This window comes from Papilio xuthus, unplaced genomic scaffold (assembly GCF_000836235.2).
Source record: "Papilio xuthus unplaced genomic scaffold, Pxut_1.1 DF825946.1, whole genome shotgun sequence".
NCBI lineage: Eukaryota > Metazoa > Arthropoda > Insecta > Lepidoptera > Papilionidae > Papilio > Papilio xuthus.
In genome coordinates, this window is record NW_013532703.1 from 6,180,181 (window position 1) to 6,192,718 (window position 12,538).

General features: G+C 32.4%; 2 protein-coding genes across 4 annotated transcripts; both read right to left on the bottom strand.

Moving 5' to 3' along the window:
• Window positions 1–992: 992 nt before the first annotated feature.
• LOC106123863 (uncharacterized) lies at window positions 993–6,302 on the bottom strand. Its single transcript, XM_013320272.1, has 6 exons — window positions 6,210–6,302; window positions 5,753–5,925; window positions 5,311–5,472; window positions 4,468–4,818; window positions 4,304–4,376; window positions 993–4,227 (listed from the first exon to the last, which is right to left on the bottom strand). Exons 2-6 carry the CDS (start codon window positions 5,880–5,882, stop codon window positions 993–995), a joined length of 3,951 nt encoding a protein of 1,316 aa, XP_013175726.1. The 5' UTR covers window positions 5,883–5,925; window positions 6,210–6,302.
• A 1,536-nt stretch (window positions 6,303–7,838) lies between these two features.
• LOC106125005 (uncharacterized) lies at window positions 7,839–12,245 on the bottom strand. Of its 3 annotated transcripts, none has more exons than XM_013322093.1 (8): window positions 11,878–12,245; window positions 9,852–11,612; window positions 9,635–9,754; window positions 9,398–9,502; window positions 9,029–9,064; window positions 8,846–8,908; window positions 8,418–8,535; window positions 7,839–7,911 (listed from the first exon to the last, which is right to left on the bottom strand). In XM_013322093.1, the coding sequence occupies exons 1-8, from the start codon at window positions 12,182–12,184 to the stop codon at window positions 7,872–7,874; spliced, it is 2,550 nt and encodes an 849-aa protein (XP_013177547.1). In that variant the 5' UTR covers window positions 12,185–12,245; the 3' UTR covers window positions 7,839–7,871. The 3 variants fall into 3 exon arrangements, with proteins under 3 accessions (XP_013177547.1, XP_013177546.1, XP_013177545.1); XM_013322092.1 differs by having other exon boundaries at window positions 8,418–8,532; window positions 9,398–9,505; XM_013322091.1 differs by having other exon boundaries at window positions 9,398–9,505.
• Window positions 12,246–12,538: the final 293 nt, after the last annotated feature.

The following is a 12,538-nucleotide window of genomic DNA, read 5'->3' on the forward strand; positions in this document are numbered from 1 at the left end:
ATGAGTAACATTTTTATGAATTTAATATTAAGAGTTTGATTTGTTGTCTCGTTTCCGCTTAGCTGCAGCTTACTAGTGCGAAAGAGATAGGATTTTAGTGTTGCACTATAAAAATATTCTTTTAGATTTAGGAGTAAATGAAAACAACTGCCATAATTAAGATTATTTCTAGAGCGTTCCTACTCGACCAGTGCACGGAATGGTACAAGTTGCCAGTGAATTGTCTATTTTATTAATATTGTAGTGAGAGCGGAAATTGTTTGTTCGTCCAGATGTGCGCTGGTCGTATATTATAGTTATAAGTACACTTAATTCTAATCTTCCAGTTCCCAGGCAGCTTTATTAGTCGTGTGTGTCACTAACTACCTCTGTATCCGTCACTGTCAGATGTCATTTTGACATTTCGTGTCTATGGTTTGTAAACTTTTGTATCGGTGTTGTCATCTTATAAATTTTGGGAATATTTTTATATATTATGGAATATAAATTGATTCTATTTAAGATGCATTCTTATTTGTATGTAATATTGTATTTTTATAAAAATACATGTCTTTAAACTTGAATTTTATATTTTACCGATTATATTCCTGCTCCCTTGTGCCATACATACTGGAATTGTTATTTAATATTTTATTAATAAACGTATTTAATTTACAAAACTTTTAGTTTATCTTGTCGTTCACCTCACCGACCTCAGAAATTGTTGCTATTTTGTTTAACTTTACAAGAATGTTGCCATATATACACTAGCTGTCGTCTGCGACTCTGTATGCGCGGATTACAAAAATAACAATACGCCTATGTGTTCTTCCAGACTATATCATCTGTGCTTAATATCAGCGAGATCTATGCAGTCGTTCTGGATATACCTTCAAATAAATATCTATCCATCCATCCAAACATACATTTATATTAGTAAGATAATATTAAATTCAAACTAAATACTAAAATGGTAATAATTATTTAATATAAAAATAAAAATAATAAAAAAATCAATTAATTTGTGTTACATTCACAACAGAAGCTGGGAACTCTGTCTTCTGTACGATTTTCGATGGAGTCACGATGACGTCACGAGCTAGACTATCTATAAAGAATTTATTACCCTCATGATTACCACTAGGATTAGTAGTGGGATGATTATGTTTAGAATTACTAGTGTTAGTGTTATACTTCCTTGCATCATTTGCATATTTATGTAGATTATTCGCATGAATGTGTCCGTGGTACACTATTTTAGCCATCGGCAATGGAGGTTTGTTTGGTGGTAAATATGGATGTTGGTAAGCATAGACAAAGGGTATAGCGTAATGAGACTCGTTCTTATGGATGTGGTCATTGAAGAATGAATCGTGCAAGTGATGTAGACCCCAGTCTTTTAAATCAGGATGTGCCCTTAAATTATTTTCTTCTGTAACACGTTCGAAAGGACTCCGCGTTGTCTGTGAAGACGAATGATCAAATTTATCTGACAGTTTCTTTAAAAAGCATTGTAATATATCTGTATTTTTATTTATCTGTGATAATATTTCGTTTGTTAGATGTTCATTGTCTTTTTCTTTTAATGCCTCGATTTTATTATTTTCCGGTTCTTTGGGTGCTTCTAATTTTATTCTTATATCATGGTTTGTTATAGGTATTATTATGTTTGATTCTGTTATCGGTTCAACGGTTGGAGTGTCGTGAACATGTAGATGACTCATGTCGTGCAAGAATTCCATGTCATCGTTAGGTTTGTTTTGCTCTAAATGCATGAAATCTTTAAACAAATCGTGTATATTTCTCTCTTTAATGCCGTCTCTTTCTCGCAATATACTTTCGAGTCCTTCTTTTTCTTTATTTAAATGTAAAAGTTGTTTTTCAATTTTTTCTTTCTGAAGTGCCAGCAGTAATTTCATATTTTTCTCTTGTTCTAACATTTTTGTATCGTCTGTTGATTTACTGTTATTAGTATTATCATCAATATGTTCATATTCCTTTGTTTTATTTATTTTCTCTATTTTAGATATTTCAGATACATTAACAAGAGAATAATATTGAACACCGTTGTTATTGTACGTTTTATTTATAACTGTGTGCATTTCTTTGAAGCCTGAAGGTGCGTTAGTTAAATTTTTGGGTAAAATTTTGACAGTGACTTTGTAGTTATTTTTCGAAGGCATTATAGCGTTAACAATGTCAGGTATACGTCCGTCCTTTTCTGGAGGGTCGTTGTCTCCTTCGCGCATTCCTAGTAAGTTTTCTAGCTTTAGTTGCTGTTTATTGCCTCTCTTAAACATAAAATCGTTGTCGTTAGTAAATTGTACTTCTTTAGAGTCACGCGCGGTGCCCGGAAATATGTGAGGATACTTTGACATTAAACCATTTTGGCTGTATTTAGTGTCGAATATGTTTGTAATGTAGTTAGGTTCCTTGTTGGGACTGTTAGGATAGGGTTCGTCGAACACAAAGGGCACGGTGTCGTCACCGCGTTGCTCCCCTCCCCCGTCGTCTCCTGTGTCACTCTCTGGCAGTTCTATCTCTCTTAACGATGCTCTGTTCGTAAAAAAGTTTTCCCCCGAAAGCACATAGACATTTTCTTCAGACTGCCTAGACGGGCCTTGCGATTGGTCTGAAGCGAATATCCTTATCTTATCAACGTTACGCTTATTTCTTTTATTTTTAAAAAATACTGATTTGGATTCCATTTTTTTAGTGTTTATATATCTAGCGAGTTTGATCCTGGACTTCAAGTTTGTGATTTTTTGAACGTTCAGTGAGCGTTTTTCTCTATTTTTCCTGCCTTGTAATAATAGGTTTGCTAAACTGAAAATTTCTGATGGTCTCATTTTCTTGTCAAAAATTTCGTCGTTTAATACAATTGGTAGTGCTTTAATTTTGATGTCCTTTGTAAATATTTTAATATTCTTTGGATTGTAGTCGTAGTTTCTAATCTTGTATTCATAATCCGAGGGTATCGTTTTACGGCTCGGTGTATTTAAAACATCTTCATATCTGGCGTAGGGCAACATTTTCTTATCGAAAATAATATTATAAGCGTCTGATCGGTAGTCATTCTGCACTTCTTCGATAGATCGACGGAACAAGATATGTCGACTTTTGTCTGAGTTAACGTCTCGCTTCATCAATTCGTGTTGTTTTTCTGGTGAATCCTCTATTTCGTTAACGTTATTGTTTTCATTATTATTTTGATCATAGTCTTCGTGGTATGTTTTTATTAAATTTTCTAATCCAGAAAATAGTTTCATGCTGTCTACATCCGGAGGTTCGTCGACGTATTGATTGAAACCTACTGAAAATCCACTTCCATCGATGTCTTTTATGAAGAGTGTTACATTACCTGCATCTGCGTAAGAGTTTTTTAGTTTTCCCGGCATGTCTGGATGCTGTAAGTTTAAGGGTACTTGTATTCTTTGCGGTATGCCGCTGCTTAAAATATTATTGAATTCAGAATTTCCTGCTTCTGCCGAGTTTTCCATATTTGGTAAAGAAAAGGAATTTGGACCTTGATACGGTTCGTCCAAGTCATCGACAGATTTGACCTCTCCGTCTTGTAGAAGATCTTTGACTTCCTCTATTTTGTTGATTGGATTCTGTTGTCTATGCTCCACTGAACTCATCTTCATTATATTCTTGGGTTTTTGTTTGAGAGGATTTTGGATTCTTTTCTTTATTTGTAAGTGCTCGTGTGTTTTTTTTCTATCGCTTTTAGCTAACTCATCGGATCTTATAGCTTTTTGGATTCTGTCTATGAGACTTTTTACAAGTTTTTTCTTTCTTTCTCCTTTAGCACCGGAGCCATCGAAATGAGTTTCGATTTCAACGTACAGTTCGTCATCAGCTTTCTTCGTAGTTTTACGAACTGGTTTTATTTTAGGTGTGGTAGCGTCGTAATCTTCATATCTTACTTTAACTTGCCTTTTCATTCGATCTTTGTTTCTCTTACCCAGTCTGACAAATGCAAATTCTTCCTTATTATATTGTGAATATTTTCTCAGATATTCCAAAGCTTTATTTAAATAGTAATATTGATTATGTTTAGGAATAATTTCGAAAACTCTATGTTTTTCGTAATTTTTCTTGTTCCTTGAGTTTGGTCCCAGAATTTTTAATTTCAATATAGTTTTGTGTTCGTCGATGCTTAAGTTTTCTCTATCTATATTTTGAAGATTATGTAAATGTTTATACTTGATTTTATTTGGACTTTTGATTTTTTCTTGAGAATTACTAGAAAGAAATATAATCGTGGTTAGGTTTTGTTTTTCAGTAAATTAATTTTGTATTTTAGTTTTCTTTTACATACCTGATTTTGTTCTTCACTTCAATAATATCCAAAGGTTTTATTTCTAATATTGTCTTCACCATGACTTCGGGATCTATATATTAGCGTAGTTTAATGTTATTTTTAAATATATTTTTAAATCTCTTTAAATAAAAGAAATGAAACTATAAAAAGATAAGTCCTACCTTTCTCTTGTATGTTTCTGTGTCCTCTACTATTATAATTCTTCAGAACTTTACTAATAGTTTTCGAAATATCATCAACATCCTCATTTTCTATAACATTTTCTTGAGGAACTCTATGTATTTTAAAATGTAAATCTTTTTCAGGTATTTCTTTTCTTCTAACCTCATTATAGTTAGAGATATAATCTTCAAAAGGTATTTTAGCAATATCAATGTCGTTATTTTCTTTCCTGTTAAATTCTGCTGAATATATTTCTCCTTTGTTATCGATATTTTCAAGTAGTTTCGTTAATTGAGCTGCGAGTACTTTTATTTTATTTTTATGATAATTGGATACTATATTTTTAGAACCTGTGGAAATATTTATCTATAAAATGTTTTGGAGATTTATTCAAGTATGTAACGATGTTTAAAGTATTGGATCGAACATTCCCATTTTTTATACCATTGTTTCTTTATCTTTCATCGCCCTTTTTAACCAAAAAACTGTAACTTCTGTGTGGTTATATTTGGCGTTTGTATTGCTTTCTTACATTTAATTATAATCTCTTTGCATTTAAATAAACACTAGCTGTCACCCGTGACTCCGTACGCGGAATTAAAAAAACCTAACTAGTAGCCTATGTGTTCTTCCAGATTATGTTCTACATCCTTGCCAAATTTAAGCGAGATCTATTTAGCGGTTCTGGAGATAACTTCAAATAAACATCCATCCATCCAAACATTGACATTTATAATATTAGTAAGATTTTCATTTTAAGACTAAGGTACTAACAAGAACCAAGATTTTATTGATTATAAATATCTGCTTATTGCTAAGAAGTAATTTAAAATGAAGCTTACCTATTGATCTTTTTGTTCTGTATGATGTTTCCGACTGGTCGTCTATATAATTCTTTTCAAATACATTGTCTGTGGTTGTATCGTCAGGAGGGTTGGTTGTTTCACTACTTTTGATGTTTTCTTTATATTCAACATTGTCTGTGGTTTCGTGATTTTGTTTTCCTATAAAAGTATGAAATTGGTAGGAAACTAATCTTTATTAATATGATAAAGAGGAAAGGTTTGATTGTTACTATACACTGGATAGAAAAATAGTGAACAGATTTAAAAAAAAATCTTTCACTGTTGGGAAGCTACACATACCCCGGATGACATAATTTACTCTCATACTCTAGATCAAATAAATTGATTCAGACATCCACCTGAATTCTAAAAGAGAGAGTTAATGACGTTTGTTTCGGTTTTCTTTCTCGAGTGTGATTGTAGTACGGTATGTTCTTACCTTTCTTGGCCAGCAGACCATCGATGTCAATAAAGACATTAGTGAGGATGACTGTGAAGGTGAAGGCGGTGGCGAGGAGCGTCACGCAGAACACCCTGTAGAACACGCCGTCGTAGTCGCATCGTGACATATAGGATGTTCTATATAACCTTTTCACGTTTTCTATACTATGTCTGTGTATAAGGTAAAAATTATTTATTTTTCAAATCAATAAATTGCTGGCCACAAACCAGTTCATTCACCCTGTCAAATTTTTAATTCAAGTATTTATTTAATTAATAAATGCAACAGTATCACATATTTGTTATGATTGCCGATTGACAGTTGGAAATCCGTTAATACGTAGGATAATGCTATTTATTATGCGTGGACGAAACTTCTTTAAAATTTAATAAAATAATAACTATTTATAATTAATTATCAACATTAAAAAGTTAGTAAAAACTGAAGTACTCACCGTTTACAAGAATGTAAAAAAATATTTTGTACACCAATGTCTGATAAACTTAACGACTCGAGTAAGACTCTGGTTTGACTAAACTCCAATAGCAACTTTGGGTGCATTCTGTGCCATTGTTTTGTAAACATACAGCCCATTAAGTGTTCAATACTTTTGCTTTTATCACGGATTAAAAAATATAAAAAAAGTTCTCCAATGCATTGAATGGATTTTACTTGAATGGGTGTTAGGTCACGATTTTTGAAGTTTGGTAGCCATGGGTTTAACGCTATCCGGATATTGATAATATTAAATCTTTATGTATGTTTATGTATATATTTTTAAGTTATTATATTTTTCAATTGCTAAATAGTTATAGTTATAGTTGCGTTACATGTTATATAATCTTTTATATAAAATTCTCGTGTCACAATTTTCGTTCCCATACTCCTCCGAAACGGCTTGACCGATTCTCATGAAATATTGTGAGCATATTGAATAGGTCTGAGAATCGGCCAACATCTATTTTTAATCCCGCGCGTACGGAGTCGCGGGCGACAGCTGGTTAATATATAAATGGGTTGTGGTTAAACATCCTCTGAATAAAATCGTACACTTTGGTAATTTAATAGATTTCTTGAATGTTTGTTTTCTATCATTTTTAAAGCTCCAATTAGAAATTATTAAAAATAATAAATGTGCGATTGTTCATATAACATGTAACCTTCCTAATATTATAAATACGAAAGTTTAGATGGATGGATTGTTGGATCTCTCTGAAATTTGGCATAGATGTAAATAGAACATAGCTTGGAACTCATATGCTACTAAGTTTTTTTTTCAACGCGGGTTGATTCGCGATCGGCAGCTAGTTATAGTTTAAAATGGAAGTCATGGACGTCAATGTATACAACGATGTATATTTCTTTGAAAGTCAGTGGTTTATAAATAGTAGCCCTTTAAAATTGTTTTATAGAAACATATGATCAGGATTTAACAAAGTATATTCGTTTCTGTTTGATTCGCCGTCCACGAATTGATTTGTTTGGGTGACAATGATTTTTTTTTATAAGAGAAGGGGGCGCAAAAGAACAGCGAGGTGATCAGCGACACCCATGGACATCTGCAACACCAAAGGAATTGCAGATGCGTTGCCAATAGATTTCTTAATTGAGGGGAATTTCTACGCCGGAACATTTGTCCCGTTACAATTATGGACACCATACAGGGACGGTGTTGAGAACTAGATAAAGGCATTGTGTGCCTTGGTAGTTGGATTTCCGTATGCTCAAAGTATTCTAGATTTCGTCTAACTAATATAGGAAAGGATTCATTTATAGTAGACTCTTCAGTGCGATGGGAACGGTTTTAAACCTGCCGATTTTTTGTGTCGAGAAAATTTATTTATATTTTTTTTCTTTATTAAAATTAAGATAAGTTACAAGAAAAAGATTTAACAAATAAAATAATTCTGTTCATAGTTGATATTTATTTAAATAATCAAAAGACATTAGAAATTTTTTTTAGGAATAAATGGTATAAAGAAAAAAAGGAAAGGAAAAGGATGTAATAACAACCTGGTTTTAAACAACATTACGTTTATTAATATATTATAAAAGAGACATAACATTTTCATATTTTAAAGATTGTTCACAATAACTAAACATTATAGAACTTATTCTACCCTTGTTTCATTTTCCGCATTATGTCTTCGTTGATCCTGAAAAATTGAATATTATTTTACATTTTCACTTTACTACCTACAAGAGTAGGATATTACAAGTTGACTGTTTTAACATATCTATTAAATGTTCGCTAAGGAAGACCCTGAGTGCAGATATAGTATGATAAATCACACCATTTAATTACTCTTAGTGTTTAGATCTATTTTCTACTAGCATGACTAACCACGCTACTCTTTCCGGTTGCAACTGGTAATTCAGCAGTGCACGATTTCCACTGGCGCGACTAATTCGAAACGACAATCGTGTGATAAATCGCTTAGTGAAAATATAGTTAGCGAAAGAGTAAACCAGACCTTACTTTTAAAAAGAAAATCCGAAAATGTGGCAGTGTATTGACCCAACACTAGCTTTACTAAAATGTCGACTTTTGTGTCCCCTCAAGATTCATTCTGACATTGGACTTTGTAACGAAAGCACGTCATTCGCGCCAAAGAATTCTAACTAATAATGTCTAAAAGATTAAACCAGACATCAATAATACCTTCGAACATAGGCTCGTCTTTTCTGCTGCAGGTCGAGGGCCACAGGGTCAATGTCGACTCGCGAGTCGCTGTCCATGTCCGGCAGCAGGTCCGATACGCCCTCGCTATCCGGACCTTCTTTAAAAAGAAACAAAATACAGTAATCAAAAATAACAATACAAAACCCACGTAATATTTTGGTTGTTAGACATTATTAAATTTATGCGTAACTAGCTATCGCTCGTCACTCCGTCCGCGCGGAATTAAAAAAAAACTTAATTAGTAGCCCATGCAGCCGTTCTGGAGATACCTTCAAACAAACATCTATCCATCCTGTTTGTAAGTACAGTTGCAAAGTAGTTTAGTGTTGTACAATTACCATATCGTTATGATCATTTGAATGTGTTTTGGTTAATATTAAAGCAAAGTTTACTTTGTGTGTACTCACCAAATTGACTAGCGTGTACACTGCCGTCGTAGTAAACAGTACCTTCTGTGTCTCGGTTAAATTCTAAAACAAATATATTACTTTACAATACTGGTAATTAAAAGTTTAAGCATGTATATATGAAACATTAAAATTATGTTTAAGTTTAACTTTAATTGAGTTTTTAAAATGTTAAGTAATTACCAAATTGTTTTAGGTTAGTCTCCAGTTGGTCGTTATCTGAAACAAGAAATTTTGAACATATAAACTTTAATTTAACAAAGTTATTTAGTAAGATTATATTTTAATTATTAAATGTCTAGTATTAGTTAAGAACGTAGCATATATATCTCTTATTAGTACTTTATAGGTTATTTTATTGTAAACTTGGTGAAAGATAAAATACAGGACATCGCAATTTAACAAATAAAATAATTGAATTCAATTTATGGTGAGAGAGAACTGATGTTAAGGTTAGACCCCATTTGCACTAGCGCGATGCTATTCGGTTAGTGGTAAAGAGGTCTAAGAGGAGTTTGAAATAGAAATTACTAGTTTTAAATTATAAAATACCTGGGAAGAATAATGCAGAGTCTGTGGGTTCTTGTGAAACTGTACTACTTGACTCACTCGTAGGTGCCTCTGTAGTGGTCGAAGTTGTTGATGTAAACGTTGTTTCTGCTGAAGAAGAAATAAATATTGAAAACCACTAGAAAACAATGAATTTTTCTTATATTATACAAATGTTTGGATGTATGTAAGCTAATTCTAAACTCAGTAATTAGTTGGTAAGAAAGTATTATATTTAACCTCCAAATAACGTAGTCATAATGACACCCTCCGAATTCTTTGGTACATTTCGCGTCGGCGTAGCTTTACTCGTGACATCCGTATGTTCTGCAACGATTATTGGCCGTGCTGCTTTCATTTCTAGAAATTAATATTTATATAAATTAAATAAGTACTAACAAAGACAAATTCAAAAAGAGAAGACAAATATTATAACATTAAAAAGCTTGTAACTTACCAATTGCACGAAGTCTTCTCAACGCTTTTTCTATACACCAATGTAACATTTGATCATTGTCGTTTTGACCAATCTCATTACAAAAACTAGACGCCATTGTCATGAAAGGATCTTTCGTAGGTACGTTTTTAATCTTCTTTGGAAATGGCCTGTCTTTGTAACTAATGTTAGTTTTATTTGTTAGTTTCATATCTTCTTTCTTCAAAACAACGTTAAAATCATTACCGATGTGTTTTCTTTTTCCAGTTTTTTTAGAATATTTAATCCAACGTTTACCACGATTCAAATTAGGAGACTTACTGACTTGATTATAAGGTTTGATTTCGTTTACAGGTATAAGATTAGTGCTTTTCGGTACAAATCTGGGACGTTCGTTTCTCTTATTCTTGGCATTACGCGTGAACGAATTTCCTGGACTTGGTACGAAACTTGATAAGATTTTATTCTTCATTAAGACATCAATGTATGTGTTATTGAAATAATATTTGTAGATTAAATCATCTACAGGATGATCGTCCTTTTCCTTCAATAGTTGGTTGTCGTAATTTACAATGCGACTGATTGAAGGTACTGAAAATAAATTGATCTTCACTGATTCAGTGTTTGGTGCTTGAGTACTAGTTGTGGTTACAATAGGTTTATCATTGTCATTATTTTTAACTTCATTGTTATCTTTAGGCTTCGTTAACATCGCACTTAATTTTTGTGGTATCGTATTTTTAGTATCGATGTAAATCTGTTTTGCTTTCTTTAAGATTCGAGCGAAATTGTTTTGCCTCAGTGATATTTCGTTTTGAGTTTTCGCTATTAAGTTTTGCTTTAAATTTATTTTTTCGTTCTGTGCCAACATGAGTTTTTGAATATTATAAAATTGTTGTTGTTGGATCAAGAACTTTTTCTGTTGGTTTTCGAATTCAGCTAAATTCTTCATCAATTCACTTTCCTTATTGTTGTAAAAATCTTCTTTGCTACGTAATCTTGCTTCTAAATCCTTTAAGTTTTCATTGAATTTCATCAAATACAAGTATTTTACATCGAAATCTTGAAACTTTGTCATTAAAAGCTGAGCATTTTTCATAAATTCATCATTAATAGATGTAAGTTTTGTATGTATTCTTTTAATATCGTTATGTTGTTTCATTACTTTCTTGAAAGTTTTTGTTAACATTGATAATACTTTCACTAAGCCTTTTTCAGTCATTGGCTTATTCTTAATTGGCTTAGTTTCCTCTGTTTTTGGTAAAATCTTGTAAGCATTGACGTCGGGTAATGGTGCCGTCTGATGCCAAGCTCTGTCGTCACCTTCGAATACGTTTCGATCCATTTTATTAGATTCAAAACTGTCTTCTGTTTTGTTCATTTCCTCGCTGAATTCAATTTTCTTTATAATTTCTGATTCATAATCACGTTGCATGCTACGTTTTGGGATCACAATTGTTGTATTTTGGTAGGTGCTTGTATCGTTTTGATTTTTTGTGATTTGAGATTCACTTTTGACTAAATTGTCTATACTGAGAGCTAAATCCGGAATGATTTTTGAAAAGTTATATTCTCTTGTATCGTAAACATCTTTGGAAGATGATCCTTCAGATTTTATTAGCTCTCTTTTATTATTTGTTAACATTATCGCGACGTCGTACGGAAAATCTTTAAATACTTTTCCTGGTTTGAATTTTGATGTTATTTTAGATTTTGTAAATGTTGCTTTGTCACTTTTTGTATTCTTTTCATCGGTTGTATTCTTATTTCTAATATGTCCGTCTGCAACAAAAATTTAAACGAAATAAAGTTATGAAGCACATGTGAAATTAATTAATTTTAAAGACAAAAGTAAAAACAAAGGGCAGTAAGACATATTTTAGGTCATTTTAATTTTAAATTATTTTACTGTAAAATTTATTGTAAATAGTAGTTAACGAGTTTAATAAGAATGTTATGTAGGTACTACACTTACAATAAATACTTTTGAGGAAAGTCGTGTGATACATTGGGTATGTTAAAAGTTTATATATAACAAGTGTTTTACCCTTTGCTGATCTTTTTGTCCTTTCTATATAGTTGGGGACCATCACAGAGTCTGGCATAAAATTCTCTCCGAACGGATCAAAGTTGTTACGAAGCAAACTATCTGCATCTAGGGAACTTTCCCTGAATATAAAGTCACCTAAACCTCCCTTTGATGGGTGATCGTCCCCTGCTTTTCGTATCCACACACCTTTGTTTACGATCTTGTTCTTCTCCAGTTTGGGCTTCATGAATGATTCATTTTCCAGATACGCTGCAGCGATAAAGCCGATTGAACAAATTATCGATAACAATGTGATTGTTGACATCACTACAGTTCATATCGCGCGGGGACCGTACTGAATGACTGTTCGCCGTCTTGTGAGGAATTCCCTCTGTATGTCAAGTGATATCCGAAACGAAACACCGTTTTTTGTCTGTTTGTAAATAATCGTTGTGTGTTGTACCTCAACTTCGATATGTTATCGATATTTTTAATTTTTACACTTTGAAGTTTTTGAAGCTGTGTTAATTATTAACTAATTAGTTTTACCTTCAACTGTATTTTTTTTAATTCGAGACCTCTTGACGTTCTAATGTAATATTCTAATGACTCCGGTTATAAATTTTATTCTTTCCAATGTCTGAAATATCATTTTCGGCGTTATTAGGAGTAAAGATTT

Coding starts and splice junctions, on each gene's coding strand:
- LOC106123863 (XM_013320272.1), bottom strand. CDS start 5,882: ATGTCACGATGCGACTACGACGGCGTGTTCTACAGGGTGTTCTGCGTG. Junction 4,377..4,467: donor CAGAAACATACAAGAGAAAG/GTAGGACTTATC, acceptor GCTAATATATAG/ATCCCGAAGTCATGGTGAAG. Junction 4,228..4,303: donor GAAGTGAAGAACAAAATCAG/GTATGTAAAAGA, acceptor ATTTCTTTCTAG/TAATTCTCAAGAAAAAATCA.
- LOC106125005 (XM_013322091.1), bottom strand. CDS start 12,184: ATGTCAACAATCACATTGTTATCGATAATTTGTTCAATCGGCTTTATC. Junction 11,613..11,877: donor GACAAAAAGATCAGCAAAGG/GTAAAACACTTG, acceptor TTTTTGTTGCAG/ACGGACATATTAGAAATAAG. Junction 8,536..8,845: donor TGTACACGCTAGTCAATTTG/GTGAGTACACAC, acceptor TTCTTTTTAAAG/AAGGTCCGGATAGCGAGGGC.